Raw genomic sequence first — 15,850 nt, 5'->3', positions numbered from 1 at the left:
CCCCGATTGAAACCACGTGGGTGGAATGCTAAACGCACTCGGCCGAAGTGCACTTGCATGCATGGAACCGCCCTCGGAACTCCCTCGCCTTTCCTGAGGCAATATGAAGCGCGGAAGACCTCTTCAATTTTTGGCGGAGTGATGGCGGAATTTCTGAAGGCGTGACACAGCTACGGGTGCTCCACCACTGTAGATTTCGCACCGTTGCCAGAAAAAAAAAAAAGTGTTCGGTGAGTATATATAGTTGCGAAACTCCCCGTAGAACCTGCTTATTCAAATCTGCTGGTCTGACTCGACCAAATTTCGGGAGTTCCGAGATTGTCACGCTACCTGCACCAACCGGATGAAGTGTTCCGCTTTAGTAATAAAACTCACAGGGTCACCGAATTCCACCATGCGCTGGCATTGCGATAGCATAAGCAACTCTTCATGACCTTCCTTGCTGGAAGTGACGTAAATTCCCTCCATCTAATGGGCGAATTTTGTGAACATCGACGCATTTCGGCGCCATGGGGCTTCTAATGATATCGCATTAATGGCACAGGGAAACTTAAGTCGCAAAATTGAAGTTTCAGGGCGCCATCGACAGCTGGCTGCCCAGATCACAGCCATAGTCCAACCTATAGTGTTCCATATAGTGTGCCATATACCAACTATAGTGTTCTTCCGCAAAGACCACACCAGGCGAGGAACTATGCTTCGAAACCTGCAGCATAATTAGGGTCTTAATACGACCTTCAATGAAGTCTCTCGCTCTTTCAAGCAGCGTGATCAGAAAGCTGTCCGCCCTATAGTTGCGCCGGCAAGTCTCTCTGGAGCCGTATTGTGCATTATTTCTGTACATGTGTGTGCCTTTTTAAGAAGACTACTCTGCGCTAAATCATGTCTGCGCCCTTACGAAAGTGGCGTTCACTCGACAGCCCTGGAAAAACAGTTTGCAAAGGTGCCTCGCAGAGAGTGCGTCACTCCGGCCGCATCTCTTGCTTGCCATTTCCCGCGGGTAAAACTGTTTATCACGGCTGTTAACGGTAGCGGTCGTTCACGAGATCTATCATGCGCAACTGAGTGCGCCGCTGCATTCATGGAGCAACAGTAACACCGGTGAACATAAAACCTCATTATTCTACCAGGAAGAATAGATTCATCATTGCGTAGACTAGCGCATGGTGCGTGATTGTCGACCTACATTAAAAAAAAAAAAAACCTGAGGTTTCTCTGGCCGCGAATCATGTCTGTTTGCTTCTCGTCTCCTCGTATCTATGCGCAATGCATGCTGAACTCAAAGTACCGAATTCAACTTCCCCTACGGCCGGCGCGGTGGCTGAGTGGTTATGGCGCTCGGCTGCTGGCCCGAAATACGCGGGTTCGATCCCAGCCACGGTGGTCGAATTTCGATGGAGGCGAACTTCTAGAGGCCCGTGTACTGTGCGATGTCAGTGCAGTGCTACAGAACCCCAGTTGGTCGAAATTTCCGGAGCCCTTCACTACGGCGTCCATCATAGCCTGAGTCGCTTTGGGACGTTAAACCCCCGTAAATCAAACCATCAACTTCCTCTATACATTACGCCTGCTACGAGTTCGCTGCAGGTGTCCACAGATATCCACAGGTGTCCACACTTGGATTGCGAGTGACTCGCGATAATTTTTGAGCATAACTTTGAATCCCTAGTGCGCAGTTGAGCCTGCAGTCTTGATTATAAAACCTACTGTGAGTAATTTCACGAATTAGCAAATTAATCGTGGTATGGGGCAGTGAGGACAGTCATTGGTACGATCAGTCAATCATGCAGCCAATTCATATAATTGTGAGCACAGAATTGCTGTAGATAAAACGTTGCCTGCGAGTTTGCCGCCGTGTAAAATTAATTCGCACGCACCTATGCAACAAACAATGCCCCATTCTTGTGCCTGAATAAAAGAAAGGTGCTCCACACTGTAACTAGTACGGAACGTCTAGCAGTGTGCCTGTTACATCATTTCTACAATAAGTGCATGACTAATCAAACTGCACCAGCGCTTGAACAGAGGCGACCTCGAAAGATTCTGCAGATAACTTCGGCCAAGGGCCGTTTTGTGCCCAAAAGCGTGCAAATTGTGCTACGCCAACGCTGACTACTGAGAAAGAAAATCCTGCGCCCGGCACTAAAACAATGCGAGTAGAGGGAATTCCGAGAAAGAAAAAAAAGCGACTTCTGGCGGCAATTCTCCTCGTTCCGCGGCAGTCCAAACTAGGCCGCGCAGGGCCGTCCTTTCCCGGTGCAGTCTGCCGCCCGGGGGCGCTGGGTCGAGGCGGCGGCGGGCACTTCTGCCGGAACTGATTGAGCGCTGGGCGTTGCAGGCTTCCTTCTCGGGCACGCTTCTTCGCCGGGCAACCATTCGCCCCGCGTTATCTCTAAAATTTACTTCTTGCGTGCTTGTTTGCTTTGCATCATATATATATACCGGGAGAATGCGCCATTGTTTTGCTGGTGTTGCGTCCAGTCTTCGCTCGGAGTGCCGTTCGGATTTCCGGCCTACCCATCGCATCGTTTCACTCTGCTGCTGTGAGCCCATGCGTCAAGCGGACACTCCAGGGTGCTCCTGCCTGTACAGCGTCCTTAGTATTTTTGAAATTTTTGTTTAACCCCAACAACCTTTGTTGCTCTATGTGAACACGCGCATGAAGAAACTAAATAAGCAAAGGCACAAAATCTGTATGCGATGAATTGGCAGTGCCGTTGATGATGGTGATGATGTCGAGCTTTAATGGGTCAGTTGGGCAGATTGGCTGAAGGGCTAACGTGTTGTTTCTTTATTTTATTTATTGCGTTCGCGAGGTCGAGTGGAAGACCCATTTCGGGAAGGCTTTCACCCCACGAGGTCCGAACACCAGGCCAGATGAAATCTTGTATCCAGTGAAAAATAAATAGGCGCCCACTGCCCGAAGGCCGAATTCCGCGTGGGCGCGAATGCTCAAAGCACTTGGCCACCGCTGCCCTGCCAGGAGAAGTTGATAAAATGACTTAATGTTTGCTTGTGAGCGGCGCGTGAAGCTGACCTGGTTAGTCATAAACCGCTGCTTCGGGTCAGTTCGTGAATCTGTACAGTGCAGCACTGAATGACTAGTACAGCGTTGAAAAAAGTATCGCTAAGCTGGGGCCAAAGGTGAAGGCAACAGTAGCGATGTTTTCCCTGTTCGTGCTTTTGGTCTTTTTGCTTTACTGCTATTCCTACTTTCTAGGTCTTGGAGAAAGGGAACTGCGGGAATAGGTCACTTCCATGAAAGGCGAAGAAAAAAAAAACAAGGAAACCGCCAGTCATATCTCTTTCACCGTTGGACGAAGGTGTTACAGCGACCGCTGCGCCGCATCTATCGCCGCGCTGCACGATTAAAGCTCTCTCTGCCAGGCCTATACTGGATCATGTGGAGCATATGGGCTTGGCATATGGCGCACTGTAACCACAGGTTATCCTCATTGGTGGGCATGAAAAAGAGCGCTCAACCCAATACGACAGCGGAGAGTTGCGGCATCTGATGCCATTTACCAAAGGGAGGGAGAGAGAGAGAATAAATTAACGTTTAGCCCCCTGTCTTGGGCATTTTGGCAAGGAGAGGCCTTTCTCGTATAGCTCCTCAGACAGCCTAACGACTGTGTGTCGCTTTGCATGTTCCACCCCCAGGCGGGGTGCCGAGTTTCGCTGCGCCGTGTCAGTTTCAGGTAACGTGGCCCCTGCACGGAGAGAAGCCACCCGGCGTCGTGTTTCTTCTTCTTCCTATTGCCCTCTTCAGCAGGAATGGGCGGAACGGGAGCTCCTCCTGTCTTCAGAGGAGCGGCCGACGGACTCTTGCCCTGTCAACGTCTCGGGTTGCAAAATAATTCTCCAGCCGCTTTCTTCGGCGGGAAATAGGACACCTGCATAAACCGTAGCTCGGCGAGTAATACGATTACTCTACCCAAAGACGTCGTCGCCCCCCACGATGCAATCCTCTTTTGCAAACAGAAATTTAAATTAAATTGATACGAGGAACTGAGCCCGGCCGGGCGACGCTAAAGGGCCGCCTCGATCACCAGCTGCCTCTCGCGCAGAGGCACGCGCCGCAAATAGAGCGTCCCCGGGTGTCTTCCCTGCAGCCGGTCAGGAACCCGGAAAGCTCCGTCTTTTCCCGGAAAGGAAAGGCGCGCCACCAGAACCGCGCTCGGATATCCCGACGAGAGCCGCCGGCGACGCAACGCGCGTTATGGGGGAGCGAGTCGAGAGGAACTTTGCGACAGACGAGATCGTGGCGACGCTTCGAAGCGAAGAGAATATTTGAAGCGAGGCTGACTGCGCAAAGTGCAGATACGAGAGAGAGGCATGCCTGAATTGAGCGCAGAGGTTAAGTGCAAGCAGCTTAGTCGTTCGGGGAGACCGCAATCAGGTGATCGCATGATTAGAAGCCCTACATGCTTGGGACTCATCTCTATACAAACGGCGCACCGGCCGCTCGCGCGCGTCTCCTTGGAGCGCATGATAACGTAATTTTAACGTACTGCGGCAAACTAGAAAGGAAACCGAAATCATGCGGCGAACTTCACAAGTCATATCAAAAGAAACCTTCCGGGACACAATGGGTCCGCAGTTTCATTCAGTCTATAGACAGTCAAAAGCAGAGCACTCAAGCACGCGGGTCTCATGCAGCCAACAAGGCCTTGCCATACGGGCCTTTGTTACTAAAGGTTTCTGCCATTGTTCCGAAATAACCTTACGTAATCCCCTTTTATGCCCTCTGATGACCTATAATTCCTGGATGTCCGATCTTCCCTTCCAACGTTAATAGTTGGCTTTTCGTGGTGAGTGCCTAGAAACTTTGGATGCGACAAAGAATAGCTGGAACAAAGGGACTGACGAGTGCTTCGCCGGAGGTTCCGAATTATTCGAATTGGTTTTATTCGTTCGGGATTACCGTTTTCAACCTCCCTTTACTATAGAGGCATGTAGACCCTTAGCTGCTGTACAGCATTTATGCATTGTCTACCGATAAGTCTCACATCACGAGGCTGCTTTCCACTACTGTATGTTCCGGACTTTATTGTGACATAACGTTTGACATCACGTTGTGACATCACTTCGTTTAATGGGAAATAATTCTGCCTTTCTATAATTCTTCGTTGTGTGACCTTGATTATAATGGTCCACAACGGGCGACTGCGCGTGCATAATAGAAAGAAATCTCCGTCAAAATTAACATCCCTTCGCTCCTTTATTTGGACGGCCCGTCCTGGCTGGAAAGTGGCGCGGGAGAGAATCCTTAAACCCCTGCACGCTCTAAATAGAAGCGAGGCCGAGTAATAAAGGGGGCCTTGCTGAGTATATACCAGAAACGGCTTCGCTCGCGCACACGGCCCCTGGTGGCCAGATGTGGAGACCCGCCGTCTCATCGTCGACTGCGCTGCACTCCTGCAGAGCAGTGTTTACCCTGGATCCTGCGGTTCCATGAGCGCGCCTCGGAAAGAAGACGACCGCATGCTCCAACCGAAATAGCCTGACCCCTCCGCCGGCAAGCCGATCAGGCGCAGTGCGGACGCGAACGTAGCAATGCGGAGGGCAGAGCGCCGATATAGTATGGCCGTGGCCTCAGCTGCTTTCAGGGAACCGGTGTTGTTTATCGATCTCCATGGCAATGGCAGTGTTTTACACGGCGTCCAACAGTCGTCGTTGGTATTTCGAACAAGGCTCGCGCCGTCACGTGTTCAGTGCACGCGCCGGGCTTCGCCGATAGGCGCCTTTCCTTTTCCTGCATCGAGTGGAACTGTGCCGCCTAATTCGCTCGTGTTGCTGCCGCCGCGTGACGCTGTAATTTTCCTTATTAAGCGATAGCGTTAAGCTCCCGCTCAGCGGAGAAACAGCCGTAGTTGTTGGCGTTGGCGGGTAGAAAAAAACCTCCGATTGGTCGACAGGGTAGTGACGTCGCACGTTGACCGAGGAGTAAGAATGATTAAAACTTGGGTTCAGTTGTGATTACAAGGCAGTAGCTTGACTTTCATTATGGCATGATTATTATTGTGATTGTCATTGTGAATGTGATTATGACAAGGTGTAAAGTGAATTAATTACGCTGAAAAGAAAATTGTGGTAATTGGTTGGGAATCGAACTCATCACCATTGGGTTGCTACACACTACCTCTGGGCAATTGAGGGTTCTCGTTTTTCTTTATTGCCCTAGGCATTTAAAGCACGTTCATTCGACCTGGTTAAAGGCAGACGTTGTTTTTCTTGTGGTGTATCACGTGGTGTAGTATGCGTACGAATGTATGCTGATCAGCATGTGTAATTAGAAAGGTACTAATTAATAAAGTAGCAAATAACCATTACCGCTGTCGCGTAATATATTCTTACGGCGGACCGCAAGTACCGCCTAATCATTCTTCAGAAATTTCGCGGTCTTCCTCTTCTTTTTTTTTAACGTGCTTATGAGCGCTCACTGTTGCTGGCTCAGACGTACAAGAAAATTTGAGGAGTGCTAGGCAGGGTAGTCGATACTCGACGCAGGAGAGGGACCAACTGCGTTAACAAATAATGGCGGACGGCCGATCCCTTCCAATCGGATGCATACCAGTTAATTGTCGAGCCCGCGACGGCGACTGCTCTAATCTGTCACGACGGCATCCCTGGAACAAGCGAGCTTTGTCGTCGGGACCAGTGCTCGGCTATCACACCAACAATGCATCGGCTGCCCAGAGCCCCCGTAATTGAATCGATGACCTCTAACGTCGCACCCGCACAGATAAAGGTCACCCACCCACCCTGTCTCTTCCTTTCGAACATTTATAGGGCTTGCCGGCAATCGATGCGCGCAAATGGTTTTGTGTTCTTCGTTCGCTGCGTCATGACCTCGTCAGTAATGACCTCGCAAGCTACGAGGATAGGCGAACCACCCGTATTCAGCTTCCTTGTTCTCGTCGTCTTACGAGCCCGTTGTGCCATTGGCGGTGCGGGCTGGGCAACATTATTTTTTTTTTCTTTTTCTCTGCCCACACCAATATATGCCTGGTCTTACGCGCATATGCATGCGGCCTGGTATACAGACTGAATGCGGAAACCTTGACGCATACTCAGCGTCAGCTTGCTGACATAAATTTGCAAGTTGCAACATGCTTGGCAACGAAAGCATCATGAGTCGTCTCGAGCGTTGCTTAGTTCAGATCCTAAGATTTTAAGAGAATGAAAAATGTCTGTCACTTGTAGTTGGCATTTTAAGAGCACGGCGATAAAAAAAAACAAAACATGATACGTGGGGCATATAACGCCCCGAAACGACGCATGGGCTATAAGGGAGGCCTTTGTCAACTATACGGCCCTTTGACTTGCGCTGAGAGCATACGGGTGTCTTTGCATTTCATCTTCACTGTAGTTCAGCCGAACGCCGTAACCGCTGAGCCACCGCGCCGGGTGATGTGAACTAAAGAGCGGAGAAACTTGACCGGAGCATTGGTTGGCAGACATTCCAATGCGTTTCGAAAAGTATGCGCGGACTCGCTGTCCCAGCTCATCGCAAGACTGACGTGTACAGTGTCCAAATCGTCACTGTATATTGTTTATCGCTACACCCCTCCAAGAAGGATGGGAAAAAAGTTTTCCAAGATGAAAGTTTATCCCGCACAGCCGAGTGGGTTATGCTGGAGGAAGGAGACTCGACGTGCCAAACGGGATTAGCGCAGAGGACACGTTGTATGATGAGCCAATACGTTTTGATCGCCACAAAAGGAGTTTGCTCTCGAAACTACGTGACGTTCCTCTAAGCGCACGAGGGCGCCCGGTAAGCGTACACTGATTAGCCATTGGTGGCGTCATGTGGTATGACCTTTACAGCAGTCGCCATGTGGTCAAAGCCTGAATTCTCTCTGGATGTAAGCGACAGTTATTCTCTAGCATATGCAGTACTTTAGGGGCACGCACTCTCGCTTGCGCGCTATCAAGACTGTCAGTGCAGTGCAGCGCCCGTTTCCGTTGAGCAAGTGGTGTTCTAGCTTGCACCACTGGTGTATAGCGGGTGCTGATAGCGCCTCGTGGGAGCGGATTGCGGAACGCGGTAGTGTAGCGCAGTCTAACACTCACTTCGAGCCGTATGATTGCGCATATTTGTCGAAACAATATGGATATGACGCGTGCATCCAGGTTCACATTCTTAAGCCCTGCCGTTCTGTGGTGCGGAGCCGCGTGTGCGCCGCCTTTTTTTTTTTTTTAATGGGCCGTATAGTGCCGAGCATAGAGAGCATATATACTGGAGCACATAGCGTGTACAGTATGCATGCCTGATACATGCACACACGCTATAGCTTGTGCGTTCTCCGCGCTAAAGATATTCTCACCCCTCGGTCACAACCGCTCGCCTACACCTCGAAGGACGCGGCACGCTCTGATGGAGGCTCCTCCAACCCCTCGATCTGTTCTTTCGGTTTTACTGCGCTAAAATTTCCTCCTTGCATTTTCTCGGCCTTCGCGGCATCTGTGCGTCGAAAGCAGAAACGGAGCCCATGCAGCGTGGCCACTTTGGATGTTTCGCAGCTGGCGTGTAACAACTCCTGAGAACATGTGGGATGGTTAACGCTTCGGTTGCCATGGTTGGACACAACTCAAGAACGAAGTTACAGATGCCTCTGAAAAGAAGCCCTCCAGCCAATGGCGTCGTGATTAACCAGCCAACGAGTTCTAATGACGTCGTGATTAACCCGATTAAGCCGTGGTTATTCCCGGTTCATCTGGCACACCCTGCGGTTTCACACTGTTAGGCCCAAGGAGATCGGTCAAGGGGAGGGGATGGGGGGAGAATCGGTCGACGCCATTGGCTGGAGGGGCTCCTTTCAGGGCTATCTGCCGCTTCGTTCTTGAGTTGTATACGACTATAGCGGCCGAGTACGTGAACGTGTAGTACTGTCTGTTGCAGAAGTTTAGACCACCGCGTCATTGAAATGAACGGCGCCTTGGATTGGAAACTTTTGAAACAGACGGTACATCCCTGCTATAGAGCGATGCGATGGGCTCTGTTAATGGAGCATCGCTCACATCCTTGCACCTTGCTCTTTTCGAGTATTGAGATATAGTGCTTACCGAGAGGGCACACAGCCGCCGCGGTGGCTCAGTGGTTATGGCGCTCGCCTGCTAATCTTAAAGACGCGGGTTTGATCCCGGCTGCGGCGGTCGAATTTCGATGGAGGCGAAATTCTAGAGGCCCGTGTGCTGTGCGCTGTCAGTGCGGGTTAAAGAACCCCAGGTGGTCGAAATTTCCGGAGCCCTTCTCTACGGCGTGCGTCATAGCCTGAGTCGCTTTGGGACGTTAAATCCCCATAAACCTAACCAAACCGAGAAGGCACACAGTAGTACGCTTTGAACTTCCTCAGTGCGGTTCCGGCGCGGTCGAATATTGTTAGCGGAGACGAATTGTCAGTTCACGCATTATAGAACCTCAGATTTTCGAACTTTTTTCCGTAGTCCTCGACCGCGGCGTCTGTAATAGTACATGTGGAGCTTCGGGACGCCGAACTCGACATACCCAATGTGTGCTTTGATGAATTTCGGGATGTGTGCTTATAGCTGTCTCCAATTTTCGCGCCGTCAAAATGGGTGACCACTACAGTACAGCTACGAAACACCGTTTGGCAACGAGGCTCGGAGGAATATCATGTAACTATTAACAGTGTCGTAAAACGCGCAGACAAATTAATCGCTATTTCTGCAAGCCAGAATTGACGTGGAATCGACTGTGTGGTGCAAAGGATTTGCTTTTCCCCCACTCTCTACATAGACTGTACACCCCTCCCTCTCCGTTTCGCCAACCGCCTTGCATTGCGGGAGCGTATAGCGGTCAGCTTGCTAGCAGATGAAAAAGCATTCCGGCACATAGTTAACGCTACACTGTTAATGCAACAGGTGCACCGCCCTCAGCTTTCGGAAGGCCGCCACGGTGTCGTCGCTTTCTTCGTGCGTAAGTGGCAGAGCAGATGGTTCACCGGGAATGGCAGAAGTGATTCGGCCGGGGCAGATTCGCAGTCGGAGTGAAGGCGTCAACGGCGAGACGGTCCTGACGTGAGAACTCGCGATGCCGAGAATATTTTCCAGCCATCGGTGCCAGGATCAGGGAGTGGCAAGTCGTCAAGCCGATGCCGCCTGGCACAAATATACATGAAGCAACGATGGTGCGTTTCGCTCGAGCTTTTGAGGCTCAGTTCACCGCCTACGTGTTCGTATTTACGTGTTCGCTATATATGTGACGTACATGTGTCCGAAAATGCTCAGCTTCATCTGTAGGTGCATACAGTTATCCGCCTCATTCACTGGGTAACATAATTGTCAGGCGGGGTTAAGCGACTAGCGAGAGCAGAAATACGCCGCGTCTGCGATGCTCCCCTGTCAAACTGCGAAAATGCGGCCCACATCATGGACCTGAGTCGACCGGTCATCATGTGTCTTGTGCGCGTTCTTTGGCCGAAGATGCATCTGATCCAGAAAAAACCCACCACTACCACAACGACAACCACAATCATTATCGGCGGGATGGAAGGCCTTCACAAGGAGAGGTTTACACTATCAATAGATATAAGCCGCCGCGGTGGCTGAGTGGTTATGGCGCTCGGCTGCCCGCCCTAAAGACGCGTGTTCGATGCCGGCCGTGGCGGTCGAATTTCGATGGAGGCGAAATTCTGGAGGCCCGTGTGCTGTGCGATGTCAGTGCACGTTAAAGAAACCCAGGTGGTCGAAATATCCGGAGCCCTTCACTACGGCGTCCCTCGTAGCCTGAGCCGCTTTGGGACGTTAAATCCCTGTAAACCAAACTATCAACAGATCTGGTCTATAGCTCAGTTCCTGCGTGGCTAAGCGCGTGGAATGATCCACCATCGCAGGGATACCCGAAGTTCTGCTCAACTGATGATGTTGGCAAGGACCTTTTTAGCCACGGCCATCGGAGTTCGTGCTTTCTGGCACCTTCACCAAATTTCTCCGCATACCCTCTTCTGTAGGAGTTGCCTCCTATGTATGTGGCTATGTCGTGACCCGAGGCTTTGCGTATAGCAGAGGTTATCGAGCGCAGCGACCGAGGTGCGAATAATGGGCAACGCTATAGCATGCTGTCGTAAATTCAGGCCCCGAAACTTCCGCCTTATACTTCGTTGGCGCAGGAAACCACGAGATTATACCGTAGCGCTGTCTGAGGTTAAGAGGCCAATAAGGGACCGGCCGAAATATACGAGCCGTGTTATCGCGAAGTGCCGGTTAGGACCCGCGCTGCCCTGTACATATTTTTGTTTCAGACAGTCCTTCGCCGCCTTTAAATTAGCGGGTTGCAATTTGTTAGGGCCGTGTGAACTTCATTATGTATAGCGCCTCTCCGTTATCGAAATGGAAATCTCAGTTGGCCGCCACAGCATTGCTAAATGCGTACATGGTCATAAAGAAAGGCCTACACGGACCGACGCTTACAGGACCGTGGCCTACACGCCGTGTGCAGCGGCTGCTGCAGCGGCCATCGCGGATACCGCACCCCATTAGCAAGTAAAAATAGACGCGCATATAACTGCGGCCGCTTTTTTATGTACAGCCGCTCCCACACGTATGGTGCGGTGCGTATCGGGGTATTTACATTGCAAAAGCGCGCACATGTTTTCCCCTCCACGCGAGGCAAGGCCACCCACGAACGCCGCTTTGGACGCACCGAAGAGGCTCCCACACCTTTATTTACGTTTTCGTTCCTGCGCGTGACATCGAGGCGCGAGTTCTGTTGGGTGGCCTTATCGCGTGAAAGTGCGGCGCGGCTTTTCTGCCCCCGCCGTGCTTATTTTAAGCAGGCATTTCTTTGAAGCCGCAATAAGCGGATGTAACTTTCTTAGTCGCTTTTCTTTCGGCTCTCACCTGTCGTGAGTTCTGATTGCGTTGCCGAGCAGCGCCTGCAGGTCTCTGTCATTCAGGTGGGTGCGCGCCTCGGCTGTCTTTCGCTTGCCCCTTCTACACTCTGAACACGAATAACTCTATGCGGAAGTAAAAAGGGAGTACAGCTGTCCTCTGGCGTACTCCATTTTAGGGGTGCCCAAGTTTCGGAGTGGATTTCGATCAGCAAATAATAGGAATGCTTTACCCGCCGCGGTGGCTCAGTGGTTAGGGCGCTCGACTACTGATCCGGAGTTCCCGGGTTCGAACCCGACCGCGGCGGCTGCGTTTTTATGGAGGAAAAACGCTAAGGCGCCCGTGTGCTGTGCGATGTCAGTGCACGTTAAAGATCCCCAGGTGGTCGAAATTATTCCGGAGCCCTCCACTACGGCACCTATTTCTTCCTTTCCTCTTTCACTCCCTCCCTTATCCCTTCCCTTACGGCGCGGTTCAGGTGTCCTACGATATATGAGACAGATACTGCGCCATTTCCTTTCCCCCAAAACCAATTATTATTATTATTAGTATTACTCCTCGCAACGGAGGCTTATTCCCACTGCAAAGCATACTAACTGGATGCAGTTAGCAATGGGGGGAGGCTTTTTTAAAATGGCACTGGTTCTGAGGTTAGCAAAAAGAGGAGATTCAAACATCGGTTAAAGTCTTTGTGGCTGGTATATATAGAACTTCACATATTTTCAAGAGGGAATTTGTTTCTATTGTCAACCGTACGTATTCCGTATGTTTAGTGATGGAAATCTACACCAGGGCTTGGACGGCAGTGCGCTAGAGGACAGCTTTACTCCCTTTCGTGTTCAGAGTGTACCGCGCTCTCTGTGCAGCTGCGGCCAAGGGTTCCTGCAACGTGCTCTGACAGTCGCACAGTGACGACGGGCCTCTAGAAGTTCGACTCCATCGAAATTCGACCACCGCGGCCGGTTCGAACCCGCGTCTTTCGGGCCAGCAGCCGAGCGGCCAGTAACCACGTCAGCCACCGCGGGCGGCTTACAATGCAAGAGCACGCGACAAGAAAGGAAGGTCAACACAACGAAGTTAAACTGCGGCTCAGTACCGAGAACTGTTTCCTCGGAGGGTGTCCGGTATGTAAACACGAGGACATTGAGGCCGACATTCGGCAGTCCCACAGTAAGTGATGAATGTCGGCCTCAATGTCCTCGTGTTTACATACCGGACACCCTCCGAGGAAACAGTTCTCGGTACTGAGCCGCAGTTTAACTTCGTTGTGTTGACCTTCCTTTCTTGTCGCGTGCTCTTGCATTGTAAGCCGCCGCGGTGGCTGAGTGGTTATGGCGCTCGGCTGCTGGCCCGAAAGACGCGGGTTCGAACCGGCCGCGGTGGTCGAATTTCGATGGAGTCGAAATTCTAGAGGCCCGTGTACTGTGCGATGTCAGTGCACGTTAAAGAACCCCAGGTGGCCGAAATTTCCGGAGCCCTTCACTACGGCGTCTCTCATAGCCTGAGTCGCTTTGGGACGTTAAACTCCCATAAACTAAACTAAACTCTTGCATTGTGAGCGCCGTGCCGGGTCCGTGATCGCGTCGGTGATGCTCAAGTATCGCGCACATATTGCTTCCGCTTCCTGACCCAACACAAATACCCCGTGCTGTGCCTCGCCGTGAAATCGGGGCTGCCCTAAGGGCCTTTCCAGCAAGCGCTCTACGGGCGTCGTCGTATTGCTTGCGGGACTGTTGTGCGCACTTGGAGCTAGCACGGTGGAAGTGGCATGCGAGCTCCTTGCACCTGGTCGCGACTAACTATAGAGCAGGTGTTTTTTACACCTGCTTGTACCCGATAAGAAAAGTGTACTAAGGCCGTCTCATGCTCGCCTTTCGCCCTGGTGAAGCACACAAAGGAAAATTTCATTCTTGGGCGTCGCAGCAGTACTCCTGCTCCCACAGCAATACTTCTGTTATCGCCGCGCAAGGTACCGTGATTCTGTGAAATGAATTGTCTCTTTACCATTAAATGAACGTGTTTTTGTTCCCTGTGACGAAAGCCCTTTCGTGTGCAACCATGCAGCTGAACAAGACGAGCTGGGCACTCTCAAGGCGACTTTTTAGGTGGAAGTTGTGCGGAGTTTGTATAGACCGAGCCGTAAGCACCGTACCTTGAAGGAATTTCGACCGATTAATTCAGTGGAGAGTTTTCCATAGCGGCGCTGTTATCTGCGGCGATATGTGTCACTTTTGCATTTCATATTTCTCTTGCCTGAGCACACTGTGGCCTTCTTGATGTCGTTCAGCCATAATTCACTAATAGCTGAGTATATATCTTCGCACCATTACTCTCACGAACGCGATGACATAGATGGCCGTGCAATAAATGCCGTCAATTACCCTGGAGCAGTGGATCGAGCCACGAAACATGCGTTTGCCGCATTTAAGTGTGCAATGACATACTCCTCGGCCGTCATTGGAAGCTTCCCCTCCCTTCTGCATGGAAGTCTTAGCGTCAGGAGCAGGCTTCATTGCAAATAAGGATTTCCTAAGCCGTATAGTTTCGAAGCTAAAGTAGACATCTACTTTCTGGTTACCACTTTCTCTATTATATTACTTCGGAGATCGTGGGTTCGGATCCCATCGGCGGCATGTGGTTGTTTTTTCTCCTGCTTTCTTATAAATTATTTTTAAGTGACAATAATTACACCATTAATCCCCAATTAATCAACACCACAAATTAAAAAATCCCCTATGCTCCATGGTTTCGGTGACTGTTGGCTTCCGTCATGTATGTCGTAACGAGCACCTCTTTTCATTCCCTCGTCTGCTGCATACTGAAAACACCGTTACATGTTGCTGAAAAGATGTCGCGTATTTTATTTTTGCTCGCTGTGGGCAACCGATTAAAATTTCGGCATGAATTACTGATATGTTTGAAGACATTTTAATAAGATTTTCAACGCAGATAACTGCATGTCCGCGAAATGAAAAAGTGAAGCGTTCTGCAGGGAAGGACGTCCAACTTCTTTCGCTGCCGGGAAATATCTTTCGGTAAACACAGACGGCGAACAGCTTTCACGGAAACGCAGTATCTGCACGGATTGGCGACTGAAGTAATTCCCAAGCAGCCACTGATTTTGTGACGTTCCGGATGCAGCTGCAGTGCGACGCCATTGTTTTCCCTCAGCATGAGATGTCTAATGCGACTGTTTGCGCCCCTGGTTATAACGAGAAGGGAGCTTGGGGAAAAAACTAGGCCAGTTGGCAAACTTGCTCTGTGGTAAACAGTAGCTCCGAAACCGTGGGCGACGGGAGAAGTAAACAAGCGGCTTACTTCTTCTGGTCTCCTCCGTTTATGCGCTCGTGTCCACCACGGAGCAGTGAGAAGCTGAAGAAGCTTTGCCGTGCCTCGTTTGGGGACGTCTGCTAAGCCTTTCCCCGTTTTGTTGTTGCTCTTGCAGGCGGTGATGTGACTTCGGCCGCCGTCCGCCTTGCCGCCACCGCAGCCGAGATGGTGAGTTCCCACTGTGATCTGCAGATTACGGCGATGATGTTTCCTTATCTTCGCTGTTGCTGTCGAAAGCCCTCTCAGACGACGAGTCGATCGGGCTGCTATAAGCTCGCGTCTTCGACTTTTCCGAGCCTCGACCGGAGTAATACCGGTCTCTCTCTGTACCTAATCGCGCCGCGCCTCTTTCTCGTCGGCTTTCACGCTGCCATTCTCTGAACACGGACAGGAAAAACTCTTACCGCACACTCTAAACAAAAAGGAGTAACAAGTGTGTACGCTGTCCTCTACCGCACACCCTGTGCGGTAGAGGACAGCGCACTCCCTCTTTTACTCCCGTTTAGGTGTTTTCGTTTTTAGAGTCAATCCATCTCGCATTTCAAAAGGAGCAACGCGTCCTTTAATGTTCTTTGGCGAAAAACTGCGCAAGTGAGCCGTGCTGCGGTTGCCCCTGCTGCACGGGCGCAGTAGTGGTATGTATATACAGGGTGTTTCACGTAAG

At 51.0% G+C, this 15,850-nt stretch overlaps 1 protein-coding gene across 2 annotated transcripts in view; it reads left to right on the top strand.

The window, feature by feature from the left end:
• Positions 1–15,850, top strand: part of LOC144122047 (uncharacterized) — a 214,512-nt gene that overhangs the window by 153,874 nt on the left and 44,788 nt on the right. For both annotated transcript variants that reach the window (XM_077655562.1, XM_077655563.1), the window contains one exon: positions 15,302–15,354. In XM_077655562.1, the coding sequence (XP_077511688.1) occupies positions 15,352–15,354 (3 nt within the window). In that variant the 5' untranslated portion in view covers positions 15,302–15,351. The remainder of the gene's footprint in view (positions 1–15,301; positions 15,355–15,850) is intronic.

Source organism: Amblyomma americanum, chromosome 2 (genome assembly GCF_052857255.1).
Source record: "Amblyomma americanum isolate KBUSLIRL-KWMA chromosome 2, ASM5285725v1, whole genome shotgun sequence".
Taxonomy (NCBI): Eukaryota; Metazoa; Arthropoda; class Arachnida; order Ixodida; family Ixodidae; genus Amblyomma; species Amblyomma americanum.
This window is presented reverse-complemented; position numbering and strand designations above follow the sequence as displayed.